General features: G+C 45.6%; 1 protein-coding gene across 19 annotated transcripts in view; it reads left to right on the top strand.

Moving 5' to 3' along the window:
• CEP164 (centrosomal protein 164) overlaps positions 1 to 17,512 on the top strand; it is a 63,561-nt gene that overhangs the window by 3,999 nt on the left and 42,050 nt on the right. For all 19 annotated transcript variants that reach the window (XM_072729696.1, XM_072729701.1, XM_072729693.1 and 16 more), the window contains exons 2-4: positions 1,792 to 1,911; positions 7,600 to 7,711; positions 14,267 to 14,471. In XM_072729696.1, coding sequence (XP_072585797.1) covers positions 1,830 to 1,911; positions 7,600 to 7,711; positions 14,267 to 14,471 — 399 coding nt within the window. In that variant the 5' untranslated portion in view covers positions 1,792 to 1,829. The remainder of the gene's footprint in view (positions 1 to 1,791; positions 1,912 to 7,599; positions 7,712 to 14,266; positions 14,472 to 17,512) is intronic.

The following is a 17,512-nucleotide window of genomic DNA, read 5'->3' as shown; positions in this document are numbered from 1 at the left end:
CCCCACTTAACCTCTGACTGTGTGTGCAGAGGGAATAGTACTTTCTCGAGGTGTTACAGGTTCTTAGGATAGGGAGCAGACCCCCCACTCGGATCTATGTACTGTAGAGTAGAATGCTTCTTCCATTAGCCGGTCTTCCTAAGGCACAACGTTCCTGTATGGAGGTGTCGTGCTGGCAATGAGAGGGAGCAGAGCCTGACTCCCTTGGCTCCAGTGGGTTGGTAGAGGGAGTCATCTCTGGTGAGTCCTAAGGCAAGATACCTTCTTTGCCCATCTGGGGACTGTCAGGGTAGTGAGAGGGCTGCAGGAACGGTCCTCATATATCCTGTTTATCAGGGGTCCCTCTCTGGGGGTCTTGGAACAGATTCAGAACCACCAGATCTGGCCATTTCCTGAGCACTCATTACAGGCTGACCCTGACCTTCTCTGGGATGACAGGGTCTTTCTGCCCACTTCTCCTGCTGTAAGGAGGTGATGCTGTGCCTGCTGCTCCAGGTGGGACAGTACAGCTTCTGAAGAGGTCAGGCCCTGCTTTCCTAGACTCCTATTGGTCACACCAGGCTGGCAACACCTGCTCAGTCGGGGGACGCACTCCTTTACTTGGATGCCCCTTTTCTCTGTGACTTGTCTCTGCATCATTCGGGAGCCTCAGGGCGGGAGCTCCAGGGGGGAGAGTTGTGACCCGGGATCCAGAGGTAGTTACAGGGGGAGGGATTGGAGGGGAGGAGCGGCTCTTGTCAGTTGAAGAATCTGACGCTGTCCCATCCCTGGAGCTACAAACCTCGGTTTCAGGTGGGACCCCCCCTCGCTCCCCTTCCTGGTCCTGTGAAAGCCGCCATCCCAGCAGCTGCCCCTGCCTTCTCTCCGCTTCTGCCCTACTTTAGGCCCTCATCGTCTTTCCCTGGGAGCGCAGCCTCCTCAGTGGTCCTCCTGACATCGGTCCGGTTCCCCTGGTCCTGCCATGCAACTCCTGCCAGTGTTCTCATCCTAAAAAAAGGCCACTCTGTGCCACTTCTTTCAGCGAAGCCCTCAGTGGCTCCCCTGTGCCACAGGGGAGAGTCGCCTGTTCGCCAAGGCTCTCGGTGACCTGGCTTTCCAGCCCAGCCCCTGCCACACATGCCGCCGCCCAGCGTTCCAGAACACCTCGTCCGCACCCGACGTCCCCTTGCCTAGAACACCTTTCTCCACTAACGCGACTCTTGTCTGCCCTTGGTGTCAGCTCCCTGAGAAGCCTGCCTTCTGCCCTTCAGCAGGAATGTTCCTTCTCTCAGTGCTGCCGCAGCAGGACGGTTTTCCCCCTTCCCCTGTTGAAGTTGTGTGTGCTAGTCACTAGATCAGCAGCTCCCTGAGGGCATAGTTGAGTGCAAATACGGATGTGTGTTGGGACAGTGTGACTGCACTGGGATGTGTTGATGTATGGGTGTGTGTGTGTGTACACGCACCACTAATTCCTTTGTTGTCTCACTAGGGTTTTCTAGCTGGGGCCCCTATACTATGATTGATTGCTCCTGGGTTGGGGAGTCAAACTCTTGAGGGGGCTGGGTTTCCAGAACTTTTGTGGCCCAGTGAGTGTTCAGCAAGCCTTTGGGAAGTGTGTCTCAGTGAACTTTCCCAAGTGCAGAGCCTAGAAGGTCTGAGTTCTGAGCTGTTGGTCCCACCCTTCTCTATACCTGGAGTCTGGAAAATCCCTGGCTAAGCTGGCTCTCAGGGTCTGGTCTCACCCAGGTGCTCCGTGACCCAGCTGCAGGTTTTCCCCTGTTATGCTGGGTCACTGATTTTCTCTTTGGGTAGGGGTCTTTGGGACCTAGGTGTTTGAGCCCAGACCAACCATGGCCGGAAGACCCGTCCGCATCGGCGACCAGCTGGTTCTGGAGGAAGATTATGACGAGACCTACATCCCTAGTGAGCAAGGTAAGAGGCCTGGGGTGCAATGTAATAGTCCTCTGAGGGCAGGAATGATCTGTGATTGACTTTTATCCTTCCAATATAAAGTATGCTGCCTTTGCAGGGCTGCTCCGTATATTTGGTTAGATCAGAGGTTGGAATACGATAGTCCATGGGCCTAACCTGTGCTGTTGCCTTCTTGTAAATAAGGTTTTACTATAAAATAGCCATGCTTATTTGTAGATGTATTGTCTGTGGCTGCTTTCATGGCACAAGGGAAGTATTGAGCGGTTGTGACAAACAGTATCACCCACAAAGCCTAAAATATTTGCTCTTTGGCCCTTTACAAAAAAAAAAGTTTGCTGAACTTGGGTTGGATCAATGGTTAATTTAATTTTTTTAAAAAGGTTTTATTTCTTTCTTTGACAGAGAGAGAAAGCCAGAGAGCACAGCAGGGAGGTGGCAGGAGTGGGGGGACAATAGAGGGGGAGGGAGAAGCAGACACCTCACTGAACAGGAAGCCCAATGTGGGGCTCGATCCCAGGACCTTGGGATCATGACCTGAGCTAAAGACAGTCGCTTAACCGACTGAGCTACCCAGGCATCCCCAATGGTTAATTTTAAATGATAATATAGGGGCGCCTGGTTGACTCAGTAGAGCATGTGACTCTTGATCTTGGGGTGGTGAATTGGAGCCCCATGTTGGGCGTAGAGATTACTTAAAAATAAAATCTTTTTTTTTTTTAAAGATTTCATTTATTTATTCATGAGAGACACACACAGAGAGATAGAGAGGCAGAGAGATAGGCAGAGGAAAAAGCAGGCTCCACACAGGTTGCCTGATGTGGGACTCCATCCTGGATCTCCAGGATCACGCCCTGGGCTGAAGGCAGGCACCAAACCGCTGAGCCACCCAGGCGTCCCTAAAAATAAAATCTTAAAAAATAAGTAAATAAATAAATACTTTTAAAAAGAAATCCATCTTAAAAAAAAAATGAAAACATAAGAGGGGATACCATGATAAACAGTGTGTCCTGAGGCCAGGAGTGACTCAATTTCTTAAGAAAAAAAACTAAAGCAGTGTTTTTGTTTTGAAACAGTAATATAGTAATAGTATTTACTGAGTGCTCCTATGTGCCCGGCTCTGTGCTCAGTTTACATCGATTTTCTTTCTTTCTTTTTTTTTTTTTTTTTTGAACTTACTGAGTGATATCTATACCCGACATGGGGCTTGAACCCTGGGATCAGGAGTGGCTTGCTCTTCCAGCTGAACCAGCCAGGTGCCCCATGTGTATTTCCTTTTCAGCCCCTGCAGTAGCTCCATGTGTTGAGTGCTGTTACCATTCCCATTTTACAGATGAGGGACCGAGGCACAGAGAACTAACTTCCCCCCAGTCACAGATCTGCTGAGCTGTGTAGCCAGACCTGCAGCCACGTAGCCAGGCATCCTCACAAAAGGGCCTTCCCTGGAAGCACTGTGCTACTCTGGGGGATGGAGAGACCTTTGAACTTCTCAGGCTCTAGGGCCCTGGGCACACCATTCAGGCGGCTTGCAGGCCTGCTAGAGATGGGGGGTGGGGGGGGGGAGAGGGGGTCTTGCACTCCCAAGAGCCGGTGGATCCCGCATGAACCCTGACTCTGCAGACTGCATGGGATTTTGATTTGTTTGCCATGTGGAAGGTTTTCAGTTTTGCCTTAAATGTATCATCAGTCCATTCTCCTGTGGCCTCAGCATTTTGTGTTGTAGTCAGAAAAGTGTTCCCTACTGCAAGGACACACACTTCTCTCACTTGTTCCTCTGGGTTTGTCCCTATGCCGACCATGATCACTGCTACCCCGGCCTCCCCCTGCTGCCTGGGTGCCACCTACATGTTACCCTGGACTATTCACACGCCGGCACCACACTCTTCCTTACTGAGGCTCCAGCAGGACTGAAGTGCCCTCGTGGCTCCTCCTCCCCACTTTCCTTGCTTATCTTGTTCCTTGCTTATCTTGTTCGTCTTATCTCCCCTTGAACTTTAGAATCACCTTGTCCGGTTCTTGGAAGGGCTCTATATGGGAGAACTGTTGATATTTTGGAGAACATTGTGTTCAATTTATGAATGAACCTAGAGAGAATTGACATCTTCCCAAAGTTTCGCCTTCCTGCCCAAGGAGGTGCTGTTCCTTCCCATTTGTGTCTTCTTTGTGTTTTTTAGGAGTGACTTAAAGTTTTCTTCATGTAGGTTTTATAGATTTCTTGCTCAGCATGTTTCCTAAATATTCTTTCTTTTTTGTTTGCTCTTGTGAATGGAGACCTAAGGATGTTCTAAGGGTGTTTATGAAAACTTCCTTCTGCTCAGTCCCAAGTTTAGACAGTCTAGGCTCAAGACACCATTTCTCTTCCTGGGCTGTCAGTGGCTTCCTGATTAGCCTCCTTATTTGTGTCATACCCTTCGCAGCATGTGCTCCACCTTGTACCACACTGTTCTTCTTACAGTGTAAAGCAGATCAGATCAGGGCTCTGCTTTTAGTAATATTCTATTATACTTAGCATAACACCCTTAGTGGGGTATGCGAGACTCTGCATGACCCTACCTTGCCACCTGGGGTGGCTCACCTGGTGCCACTCTCTTGCTCACCCTGTCAGTCACGTGGCCGTTCTGACAGTTCCTAGATGGGCTGAGCTGTTGCTTGCCACAGGCCCTTTGCACCTGCTCTTCTGACCAAGTACTCTGCATGGCTAGCTCCCTTGTTTCCTACAGGTTTTAGTTGTTTTCCATCCTGAGAGGTTTCCCTTGACCCTTCCTAAGAAGTGCCACCTCCACCTTGACTTTCTATATCTCAGACCTCATTTACTTCCTTCCCTTTATCAGAAGCTTTAATTCTTTGTATATTTATCTGTTTACTTCTTTACTGGTGGTTTCTTCTGCTAGAATATAGACTCCATAGGGCAGAGACCATTTTTTTTATTCATAGCACATAGAAAGCATTCAAAAAATATTTGCGAAAAAAAAAAAACCCAAAAAATATTTGCGAGATCAGTGAATAAGTCAGTCTCTGGCTAACCCAGTTCGAGCTGGTCCTTTGAAAAAGGGCTTTTTCTCCCCCACATGTGTCAACCTTTACATTTTGCACTGGTGACCCAAACTGGTGATGTCTTTCTGGCTTGGGCTTTTATCAGTGGAAGCATCGATGCCCCTGGGGTATTTATCCTTCCTGGGGGCTCTGGTAAAATATTCCAGTGGTTAGCTCATCTCTTTTTTTCCTGTAGGTGAGAGAGCTCTGAGCTCAGTACCTCTATCTCCCCTGTTCTCCAGATCTCTGGAGAAAGAACTTTCTAAATGCTTTCCAAAAAAAAATATAACCAAGTCCATAAAATTTAGCATAATTGGAAAAGAAACAACTGCCTTCATGGAAGAGAGGATTCAGAGTGCAGAACAAGGCTGCTCCAGTATCATCCAACTTTCTCAGCTCAGATAACCCCTGGCCCTGTGCAGAATAAGTCACTGCTTTGTCTCTGCTCCCATGGCACACAGTGCATCACTCCATTAAAACATGTATCCCCCAAACCACAAAAACAACAACAACAACAACAACAACAACAACAAAAAAAAAACAACCAAACAAACAAAAAAATAAAGCTTGTATCCCATGGTTTAGACTCTGTTCATGTCGTTGGTAAGGCCCTCAAGGGGCTTAGTCTTCTCCAGTTGTTCAGTCCATGCTAGCTGGTTGAGTGACGAGGACTTTTGCTCTAAGATTTTGAAAATCTTGGGAGAGCTTGTGTCCCAGTAAGGCTGCCCTCATTCAGGATGGTTCTGGCTATGGCTGCTGGCCTTCTTTCCCAGGCCCTTGCCATGCTGATGTCTTAGTCTTATATTTTTGTCTTTGTTATACTTGGCTTTAGATTACATTCTTGGAGTATGGCAATAGCATGCCTTCATTGAGGTGTACCATTTGTAATTTAAGAATACATAATTATGTATGTTTATTATTTATATTTATAGACTTAACACCTGCTCACTTAGGAAAATTTAGAAAGTAAAGGTGAAAGTAGAAAAGAAGTTGTCTAGGAAGAAAGTCTGCTTTCCTTTTACTCTTACAGTCAAAATACTGGCACCAGGTGTGTGGGGTTTTTTTCCTGACTCCAGCTGCATGTCCTACAATTTGGTTCAGTTCTGATACTGTCCTCCTGGAGAGAGCATCAGATCCAGAGGTTAAGGGCTCAGTCACACAAGATTGGCCCTACCTCAGACATCTGTTGCAAATTCCAGGCTGTCCCTGGTACGTTTTTTTTTTTTTTTAAGATTTTATTTATTTATTTGGGAGAGAGAGAGAGAGAGAGAGAACTAGCAGTGGGAAGGGGCAAGGGAAGACAGGGAGAAGCAGACTCCCCACTGAGTAGAGAGCCTGACATGGGGCTTGATTCCAGGACCTGGAGATCATAACTTGAGGCGAAGGCAGATGCTTACTGTCTGAGCCCCCCAGGCACCCCTGTCCCTGGTACTTCTGGCCAACAAGCTATACACCAGAGTCCCATGCCTCCCTCCTTGGGTTCGATAATTTACTAGAACAGGCCAAACAACTCAATAGGCCAAAAACTGTTTTTACCAGTTTATTATATGATGAAGGATATTATAAAGACCACAGATGAGTAGCCAGATGAAGAGATCCGTAGGGTGAGGTCGGACAGGGTCCCAAGAGCAGGAGCTTCTGTCTCTGTGGCGTCAGAATGCACTATCCCCCTGGCACATGGTTGAGTTCACCAACTCAGAAGCTCTCTGAGACGCCAGAGTTTAGGGATTTTTCTGGAGGCTTCTTCACCAAGTCATAATCATTTATGAACTCCTTTTTCAGCTCCCTCTCCAGAGAATGGAGGTGAGGCTGAAAGTTCCAAGCTGCTGCTGCTGCTTTTTTTTTTTTTTTTTTTTTAAGATTTTATTTATTTATTTGAAAAAAAGAGTGAGCGAGCATGAGCAGGGGTGAAGGGCAGAGGGAGAGGGAGAAGTCAGCTCTCTGCTGAGCAGGGAACCTGATGTGGGGCTCAATCCCAGGACCCAGAGATATGACCTGAGTCGAAGGCATATGCTTAACTGACTGAGCCATCCCTCCACCTTCCCCTACCCCTCCCTTTTTAAAGGTTTTATTTTATTATTACTAAAAAAAAAAAGATTTTATTTATTTATTCATGAGAGACACACAGAGAGGCAGAGACATAGGTAGAGGGAGAAGCAGGCTTCCTGTGGGGAGCCCAATGTAGGACTAGATAGTTCCCAGGGCCCTGGGATCACTACCTGATCCAAATGCAGACACTCAACCACTGAGCCACCCAGGCGTCCCAAGATTTTATTTTTAAGTAATCTCGACACCCAATGGGGGCTTGAACTCACTACCCCAAGATCAAGAGTTGCATACTCTACCAGCTGAGCCAGCCAGACACCACTGAAGGTTCCAATCATGGCTCTGTCTTCTGGTGACCAACCCCCAGAGTCCACCAGAGCGCAGCAGAGTCACCTCGCTGGAAGAAAAAATGCTTTTGTTACACAGGAAATTCCAGGGGTTTTAGGAGCTCTGGGTGAGGAACTGGGGTTAAAGACCAAGTAGTAATAGGAAGTGGGGGGAGAGACCAATGTGTATATTTCTTACTATTTCACAAGGTTGATTGTGATTTCTCTTTTTTCCATCCACATCCTCAACTTTCTTCCTTTCTCATGCTCCTGCCTCTTCTTGCAGAAATTCTTGAATTTGCCAGAGAGATTGGTATTGATCCCATCAAGGAACCAGAACTGATGTGGCTGGCGCGGGAGGGCATCGTGGCCCCGCTGCCCATGGAGTGGAAGCCCTGGTGAGTCAGCACGCACGTGGCCTGCTGATGTGGCCCGTCACGTGCAGGAGAAGCCTGGCCCTCGAGGTCAGCTTTCACTTGCCACCTTTTGAAGCCTGTCCCACACAGAGCTGGGGCCAGGAGTGCGCCATCCGTCTGCCAGGCTGCCTGATGCTTTGGGCCTGAGCTGAGGCCAACTTCCTGGTCCCTGTGAGACGTTCAGCACTTAGATCCAGGCTGCCAGGAGCTGTTGCCTTGGTCAGGTCCTGCAACACCAGCGTTGGGGAGGTGTCATTGTTACTCTTTGCAGACTGCTATTGAGAGTGACAATATTGAGACCCCCTTCGCATGTCCATGGTCAATGCCACTGCTAAGGAGGATTGTAGTGGGGCCACACAGATTGGCAAGGGTTTCGTCTCCCTTGGCAGCCCGTCCCTGACTTTGCATTGTCTGTTCATGAGTAGGTTCACAGGTGTGGGTTCATTCATATTTCAGCTTTGCCCTGAGCTCTCCTCATTGTGAGGAGTGAACTCGCTCAGGTTGTGTCAGGGAACCAGGTGGATGGTGAGGAGCCTACTGGGGTCTCAGCAGCTCTTGCCAGCCCGTCCTCCTGAGGACTGCACCCTGTCCCCGCTCTGGAGATGGTGATGCGTGTTCTTCGTTCTGCACACCTGCTCTGTTATAGGAGCAGTGCGTGCTGTAAGTTTACTTCCTACCAGAGTGGGCCGTTTCTGTATGCCTGTCCTCAGCTAGGGCCCAGGGGCCTTCCAGGGTCCTCTCTTTGGCTGGCATTGCATGGTTTTGGGTGCCAGGTGTCATTATTCTGCACTTATCCATACCATTTGGTGCGTTGGCCGCACTTCAGAGTGACTGCAACTGTGGCCTTTCTCATCCCTGCTGAACGTAATCCTTTTAGCTTCTCCTCACATGGCAGGCTCCCTGTTCGCTTGATCTTTTCAGCTGTGTTTCCTTGGATCTCCTCCAGTTTCATGACATCTCTCTTATAAGAAATCCATCAGCACTGTACACGGCGTTCTGGGTGCTGAGGATTCAACAGTTGTGTTTGTAGGATTGGTTCATGGGATAGTGGTTTCTGTTTTGTTTCCAGTATCCAGCCTGATACCCACGTTTGCCTTATCTATGTTTTTCAAAGGTTAGTTTATTTAATTTGAGAGAGAGAAAGAGAGAACAAGTAGGGGGAAGAGCAGAGGAAGGAAATCTTTAAGCAGATTCCACACCCAGGATAGAGTCTGACTCAGGGCTTGATCCTAGGATCCATGAGATCATGACCTGAGCCAAAACCCAGTTGGCTGCTTTAACTGATGGAGCCACCCAGGCACCCTGACATTTGCCTCATCCATTAACCTTTATCATCTTTGCCTTTGTTTTTAAGTTTGTACCTACCTGTGCTGTTTGGCTTTTGGATACATTTTTTTTTTAAGTCTTTATTTTTCTTTATTCATGAGAGACACAGAGAGGCAGAGACATAGGCAGAGGGAGAAGCAGGCTCCCTGCAGGGAGGCTGATGTGGGACTGATCCTGGGACCCCAGGATCACAACCTGTACCAAAGGCAGATGCTCAACCACTGAGCCACTCAGGTGCCCCATCTTTTACCCTTTTAATCACCTTTTAATCACTATTTACAAGAGTAAATAGTAAGAGTAATTACTATTAATTGGTGAATTCCTGGCCTTTAAAACAGGCCACACCCCACAGACATGGTTTTGTTTGTTAAGTATAAGTACTTACTATATACTTGTTGCTCTTCTCTGTCAGCTTGTGGTCTACATTAGCCTTTTATCAGCTACACACTTTTCCTGTATAGATGTGCCATAATTTTAAAAAATCTGGATTTGTTTAACCACTCTTAAAATTGAAGGGTGTTTAGATCTTTTTCCAAATTGACCCTATGTGTGGGTCTGTTCTGGTTTCTCTGCTCTCTTCCATTGATCTGTTTGTCTACCTTAATTAACACCAATACTGTATATACTGTCTTGATTACCGTACCTTTATTATAAGCCTTGAAATCATTTAGGGTAAATCCTCCAACTTTGTTCTCTACTTCCAAAGTTGCATGGTAGGTCCTCTGCATTTCCATGTGGATTTTAGAATCAGCTTGTCATTTTCTACAAAAGAAAAATCCTGTTAAGGTTTTGATTGGAATTACACCAAATCTATAAATCAGTTTGGGGAGGATTGACCTTTATAACTATATGGAGTCTTCCAACCCCTGAGTGGAGTCTGTCTCCATTTACTTATGTGGTTCTTTACTATATTAAAGAAATGTTTTGGAGTTTTTACTGCACATGTTTTGCCCATATTTTGTTAGAATTATTCCTAAGTAGTGGATATTTTTGACGTGTCTGTAAATGGTATATTTTAAAATTTCAATTTCCTATTGCTTTTTGCTTTTATATAGAAATAAAATTGGCTTTTGTATATTGATCTTGTAGCTGGCAACCTTGCTAAACTCATGTTTCAGTTCTTTTTAAAGATTTATTCACTTTGAGAGAGAGTGTGCTGTTGGGCGTACAGGTGAGCTGGAGGAGTTAGAAGAGGGAAAGGAGAGAAGCAGACTGCCTGCTGATCAGGATCCCAAAGCGCTGGGGGTGGGGGGCAGGGCTCAATCCCAGGACCCCAAGATCATGACCTGAGCTGAAATCAAGAGTCAGATGCTCAATCACCTGAGCCACCCAGGTTACCCATGTATGTTAGTTCTAATAGTTTTGTAGATTTCATAGGATATTCTACATATGTGATTACATCTTCTGCAAAAAGAGACATTTTTACCTCTTCTTTTCCAATCTGGATACCTTTTACTTTTATTTCTTTCCTTACTGCACTGACTGTCACCAATAATAGAAATGGTGACAATGGACGTTTTGTTTTGTTCCTGATCTTAAGGGATTGAGTATGATGTTAGCTGTAGGTTTTTGTAAATGTCCTTGGTCAGGGTGAGGAAGTCCCCTTCATTTCCTGGCTTGCTGAGAATCTAAATCAGAAAGGGTATTGGATTTTACCAAATGTTTTTTTGGATCTATTGATAGATCATGTGATTTTTTTTTTTTCCTATTTTGGTCTTAATATGGTGAATTGTATTGATTGATTTTCAAATGTTAAACCGGCCTTACATTCTTGGTCATAATTATATATCATCAGTTATGATTTTCTAAAATTTTGTTAAGTATCTTTGTTCTAAAGTTAAAGTTTGAAGGGGATGAGGTAGATAGAGTTTGGATATTTTTTGATTACTGATTTCCCATTCTATTCACATTTTTGTTACAAGCTGAGACCTCATTTCTGGCTCAGTAAGTGATTCTGTTATATGAATGTTCTGGATGTTCTTGATAAGGATGTAGTCTAATTTTGGGGTATAGGGTTCTACAAATGTCCTTTATATCAAGCATGCTAGATGTGTTTATGTCTTTGTCTTTAGGCACGTTTGTCTGGTCTCACTCTGAACAACAGGTTAGTTTAGTACAGAATTGTCTGTTGACTTTGAATAGCCTTTGGCCAATATCATATACTGTTGTTATCTTCTGACTTCGGGTTTTCCTTAATAAGATGTGTTTTCTTGGTTTCTTTTGTTGTTCCTTTGTGGGAAGTAAATCTTTCCTCCCTCTGATTGTTTTTATTATTTTATTTTATTTTATTTTTAAAAGATTTTATTTATTTATTCATGAGAGACACACAGAGAGAGGCAGAGACATAGGCAGAGGGAGAAGTAGGCTCCCTGTGGGGAGCCCCAGGTGGAACTTGATCTCAGGATCTGGGATCACATCCTGAGCCAAAGGCAGATGCTCAACCACTGAGCCACCCAGGCATCCCTGTTTTTCTTATTTTACTTTTATTTTTGGTATTCTGTAATTTCATTATAGCATATCAGGTATGTATTTATTTTAATTTCCTAAGTTCAGGATTTGGGGTGGTTTCTTACTTTGAAGACTCCTCTCTCTTCATTCGCCTTACCTCCCCTAATTTAATGATTCTACCAATTCCAGCAAGTTCTGTTATGTTCTTTTCAATGTGTCTGTTTTTTTTTTTTTTTTTTTGAGTTCTGTTCTGTCATTATGGATTCTACTCTTTTTATCCCTACAGTAATTTTAGATGTAGTTAATTTTAGTCTTCTTTTGATTATTCTGCTATGCCAAGTTTCCTTGTGTGCTAATGCTTCTCTTCACTGGCACTGATTTCCTTTCACGGTGAACTGTTTCCCCATGGGATTTGTTAATTATTTATTGTGAGTTTTGTGAATCCATCTTCTGTAGAGTTATTTTCTATGTTTTATTCCTAGGTTGTTGAGTGACTTTACAGTAACTTGTGCCAAGGATTTTTCAGTGGGTTTAGTACTAAATTTTTACATTAATTTTATGGGGTGGGACTTCCTTACCATAATTTGGACTCTATGTCTTTTTTTAAAAATTTTTTTATTTATTTATGATAGTCACACACAGAGAGAGAGAGAGAGGCAGAGACACAGGCAGAGGGAGAAGCAGGCTCCATGCACTGGGAGCCCAACGTGGGATTCGATCCCGGGTCTCCAGGATCGCGCCCTGGGCCAAAGGCAGGAGCTAAACCGCTGCGCCACCCAGGGATCCCTGGACTCTATGTCTACGTGTGTCTTGGTGTTTTAATTTTTCATGAAATTTGATTTTGCCTGCCTAGACTGGGTGACATGCTTCCTCGTCCCACTAGGTTTTTCCATTCATGGGGTGAGTAGCCTTAAGGGCCAAGTGATAGACAAGGGTCTCATTCCTAGTTTCTTTTCCTTTTTTTTTTTTAAGGTTTTATTTATTCATGAAAAACAGAGAGAGAGAGAGAGAGAGAGAGGCAGAGACACAGTCAGAGGGAGAAGCAAGCTTCATACAGGAAACCCGACGTGGGACTCGATCCCCGGACTCCAGGATCATGCCCTGGGCCAAAGACAGATGCTCAACCGCCATCTAGGCATCCCTTGATCCTAGGTCCAGATGCGTGAAGGCCTAAGGCCATCTTTTGTGTATGTCAATTGGCATTAAAACCCAGGTTTGGAGGGGCTCCATCCAGGTCAGACACCAACCTTGACCTGTCAGTTCTCATACTTACTAATCAGGCGTTACGTTTTCTTTCTGTTTCTGGCATCTGAGAATTTGGCACTAGGTGAGGAGAGGTCCAATGTTTCCTTCAGTTTGGTTAAGCACATTGCCTGAGATTTTGTATGTGTGTCTTGAGAAAAAATTTCTAGAATTTGAATCAATGTGTTAAAAGAGGTGCAGATTTTAAATATTGTTAATCCCAAGTTGCTTTCCATTACAGTTTAACAGTCCCTCCAGTAATAGTACATGTGGTTGTTCATTTAAAAATATTATCATTTAAAATATTATCAACTCCCTGGAAATGATCAAAATCAAGAAAATTGTCAATCCAAGGGCAGGAAATTATACCTGATTGTTTGAATTTGCATTTCTCAAATCGTTACATTGAGTTGAGCCGGCCATCTGTTGGCCATTTGCTTGCTTATATCCTTTGCCGTTTTGTCTGCTGGGGACTTATCTTTTTATTTTTGTTGAGAACTCTGATTTTTGTCTGTATATTAATCTTAAACTACTGTTTCTATTATTTTCTCCCAGTCTCCTCTCTTTTCATTTTCTATACACTTTCTTTTATCACACTGAAATTAAACATTTTTTGTAAGGTTTTTTTTTTTTTTTCCACTAAAACATACATAACATAAAATGTGTTGTTGTAACCATTTTGGGATATACAGTTCAGCAGCATGAAGCACATTCACAGTGTTGTTCAAGTATCCCCACCACCCAGTTCCAGAACTTGTTCAGCTTCCTAAACTGAAAGTCTGTGCCCCCTCCTCTCCCTTCCCCCCAGCTTGGGGTAACCTCTGACCTACTTTCTGCCTCTGTAATTAACCTATTCTAGATTGTTATCAATGGACTCATAGTATTCATCCTTTTGTGTCTGACTTATTTTTACTTAGTATAATGTCTGTAGGGTTCATCTGTGTTATAGCCTGTGTTAGTACCTCATTGCTTTTCAAGGTGGAATAGAATCCTAGTGTATGTTTCTGCTACATTTATTTATCTGTTTGTCAATGGACATTTGGCCTGTTAGCACCCTTTGGCTGTTCTGATTAATGCCACTGTGAACATGGGTATACAAATATCTTCTGCAAAACCAGAGCTTTCACAAAGCGTCTTTCCTCCTTACACCCTTTATAAAAATATTAAGCAAGGTCAATCCTAGAATCTATCTCCAAGATCCCATAGCATCTGTATTTATCCATCTGAAACCAAATTTATTTGTACTTCAGTCTAGCATGAATTCCCAGGAATTTTTCTTGAGAAGTCCTTCGGTATCCCAATCCTTTGTTCTAAGTTAACTCCTGTCTTAGCCACACGGTACCCTTCCATTCTGGGTTAATCCTCCCTGTGTCCTCCTGATCTTCCTTCTTCTCTCTCCTTCTGCCCCTCTCACGCTGTTCTTCCTTCTTCTCCATCTCTCGGCCATTTCTCTGCTTTTTTTTTTCCCTAAGTAGCTGTGGACCTGATCAGGGACTAATGCCTGACCTCTGCTCTCTGCAGCCAGGACATCACAGGTGATATTTACTATTTCAACTTTGCCAACGGGCAGTCCATGTGGGACCATCCATGTGATGAGCACTATCGGAACTTGGTGATTCAAGAGCGGGGGAAGCTGTCAACTCCTGCAGCCATCAAGAAGAAAGACAAGAAAAAGAAAAAGGAAAAGAAAGACAAGAAGGAGAAAGAGACCTCCAAAAGCCCACTGGTGAGTCCATGGATGCCAGCTCCCAGAGAGGTCAGGGCTGAAACCTGAGGGGGATGTTAGGAGCCTCTAGGTGTTTCTAGCTAGAAGTTAAGGACAGCACCAATACCACAGTGATTTCTTCATAGTACGTCACCTTAGTTATGCCTGTCTTCTGGCAAATTTTCCTTTGAGCTTCTTGAAGTTCTGACTGCCCCTAACAATTCCTTTTTTCTTCCTTGGGAAGCATATATCGTGTAGTAGGATTAGTGAGTGAAAGTGCTCTGCTGAGCATGGTGCTGCGCGGCAGTCCATCTGCCCCTCTGGAGAGTGGGGGACGGAGAACAGTTGACAGAGAACCCAGATGAGCAGAGCGTCTTTCCTTTCAGAGCCAGGCCTTCCCAGTGTGGTGCAAATTTGTAGATGTCAGATGTAGCCCTAATTCAGTTGTCAGAATGCCAGTGCCTTCCAAATCCAAAGAGGAAAGCTTTGGGCTTTATCCACTCCCGTGGATTGTCTTTTTTGCTGGTATCCTCAGCTGGTTATGCGTAATTGAAATTTGACGGCAGTGTGATCACCTTGATCTTGGGTAGCTTTCTTACTCAGGATTGAAAGCGCTCTTTCCCCTTACTGTTTTATTTGTCCCTTCAGTGTGTCTGAACTTAAGGGATGGAATTATTGCCCTGAATGTATAGGTAGAGAAGCTAAGACTTGGAGCCATACCGACATGAGGCCCAGGCTCTCCCCAAGTGCTCTGCTAGGGCAGGGAATCCTTCACCTGGGTTGGGGGCTATTGGGGCATGCTGGAGAGGAGGAGACCCCGTGGGAATGCAGGCCAGTTGCCGGGGTGGGGGGAGGGTTTGTGTGCCAAGAACGTCTTTTCAAACCTCTCATTTGTCCAGTTGTTGTGTTTTCTCTCTATAGTGTTTCCCACCAGTGTCTAGTGCTTGTTTCTCAGTGAAGATCCTCCACCTTCCTTCCTTCCTTCCCAAGGCGCCAGTTCTGGCATCGGATGGTTGCTGGTGAATTTATCTTTTTCCACATTTACCAGCTCTACAGATAGTCTTCCCTCCCTCCCCCTCTCCCACTGATTACTGAGTACTCATGATCCCAAGAAACAAGATAACAAACCCATCCTTGCAGATAGAGAAAAGAGGATGGGTAATTTGCAAATTGGTTGAATTTTCTAACATTACGTTGAATTTTCTAACATTACGTGTTTGGAAGGCCAAAGGTGGATAATGGGCTTTTCACTACTAGACTACTTTAAATAATAACAAGTGTCTGGGCAGGCTCTGGCATGACTTAAAGGTGAGAGAGGGAAAGAAGCAAGGGTTCTAGGGTGGATGGTTGGGTGACAGAGTCCTGGACTGTGTGATCAAGAGCACAGAGCTCCCTGTTAAAAGGATTCTTTTATAGTTTCAGGAGCTGAGGATGATTGGATAGCCTTGGGCTGCCAGTCTGGATGTCAGGGCTCAGGACAGTGCCTCAGAACCGGCTTTGTCTAGAGGGCAGATCTGAGCCAGGTGGGTGACCTGGGCTCAGGTGGCTTGGAATCTCTGGAGGTGTGCATGCATAGATCAGCTGGAACTTAGCGTGAATGTTTGCAAGCTGAGGTTTATCTTTTAGGGTTTCTTCTAGACCCAATATCCTTTGACTGTGTGCACCTCTCTTGAGCAATACCATTTCGTGTATTTGCTAGAAGACCTAGATGGAATTCCCAGAACTCAGCTCACTGGCCATGTTTCCCTTCTCTCCCTTCTTAGTTTCTGGTGGTCTTTGGTAAGGCGTTGGATTTTATAAGATTAGCCAATCACAGAACTGAGAGCCTGATGATATCTTAGGGATGACCTGGTTGGTGATTCAGATCTTTGTTAGTAGTGAAGCCCTGTCTGCCAATTAGTTCCTCTGTGGATGTCTAGCATATCAAGGAAAAGTCAGCCTCAGGGTGTAGGTCTCTGTGGTACCCTTTTTCCCACTACATGTACACTACAGTGGCCTCTGGGGTCCCATGTGGAACTGACCTGAGGGTTCCATGAAGCAGGGGGGTAAGCCCTTGATCAAGTCCAGCCTCCTCTTTAAAGATAAGGAAACTAGGGCCCAGAAACAATGAAGCCCAAGGGAGTTTTTTAGCTTTTTTTGTTTTCCCCTCTTGGTTTGTGTTTTATTTTAAAGGGAGGGTGGGTTTCTGTTAAGGGCTTGCCAAGGGCTGAGGTAGCAAGTATAAATTAGAAGTGCTTTGGCTTAGTTTTCTCTGCATGTTTATATACCTGTCTAGGAAACACAGCCTGAACAGAGACTTCTGCATTCTTCCTCCTTTCTCTGCCGCCCATCCCTTCTCCTAGCACCTGGGCTTGCTGATTTGGACCTAGACCAAGAGATGCAGGCTAGAAGCGAGGGCTCCTTTAAGAAAGGGGAGAGCCCCTGCAAGCTGGGTGACACCCCCTGGCCTCTCGTGGGCACCCTGCCCAGCAAGCTACAGCCACTCTCCAAAGGCCAAGCTTCTCAAAACCACCATATCTTTGCTGACGTGGAGAAAACCTTAGGCAATGCCCTGGCCCAGTGCAGGACAGAATTGTGTGATCTGCAGGGTCTGGGGAAACCCCAGAAGCCAACAGAGAAAATCTACCTGAGGTTTTCAGACCCTGAAATAGAAGAGCTGGAGCTGAGGACCAGACAGCAGAAGCCTAGCATGCTGGGCCCTGAGAACACCAGGCCCCTCCAGAATGGGCAGGAGATGTTGGAAGGCCAGGCCTCTGTCCACTCAAAGCTTTCTGAAACCATCAGGGACTTACAGCTAGAAGGGGAGCAGCATGGCCACCATGTGGCCAAACGGGGCCCCACTGGCCCCAAGGGAGACAAGAGCCAGAGCCCCCTCCCCTCCTCATCCCACGAGGAGAACCCCTCCTGGTCCTCGTGTTCCTCTGACCACATGCCAGCTCCCAGGAAGAGCCAGCTGCTCTTGTTAGATAGTGGCCCAGCTGAAGATCAGAGCTGGCAGGGCGTTTCTGGGGAAGGTGGGAGTGTGGGCAGGGGAAGGAGGAGGAAAGAGTCCCCAGGACTGT

Source organism: Vulpes vulpes, chromosome 12 (genome assembly GCF_048418805.1).
Source record: "Vulpes vulpes isolate BD-2025 chromosome 12, VulVul3, whole genome shotgun sequence".
In the NCBI taxonomy this organism is placed as follows: Eukaryota; Metazoa; Chordata; class Mammalia; order Carnivora; family Canidae; genus Vulpes; species Vulpes vulpes.
The sequence above is the reverse complement of the archived record's forward strand: the minus strand, read 5'-3'. Positions and strand labels throughout refer to the sequence as shown.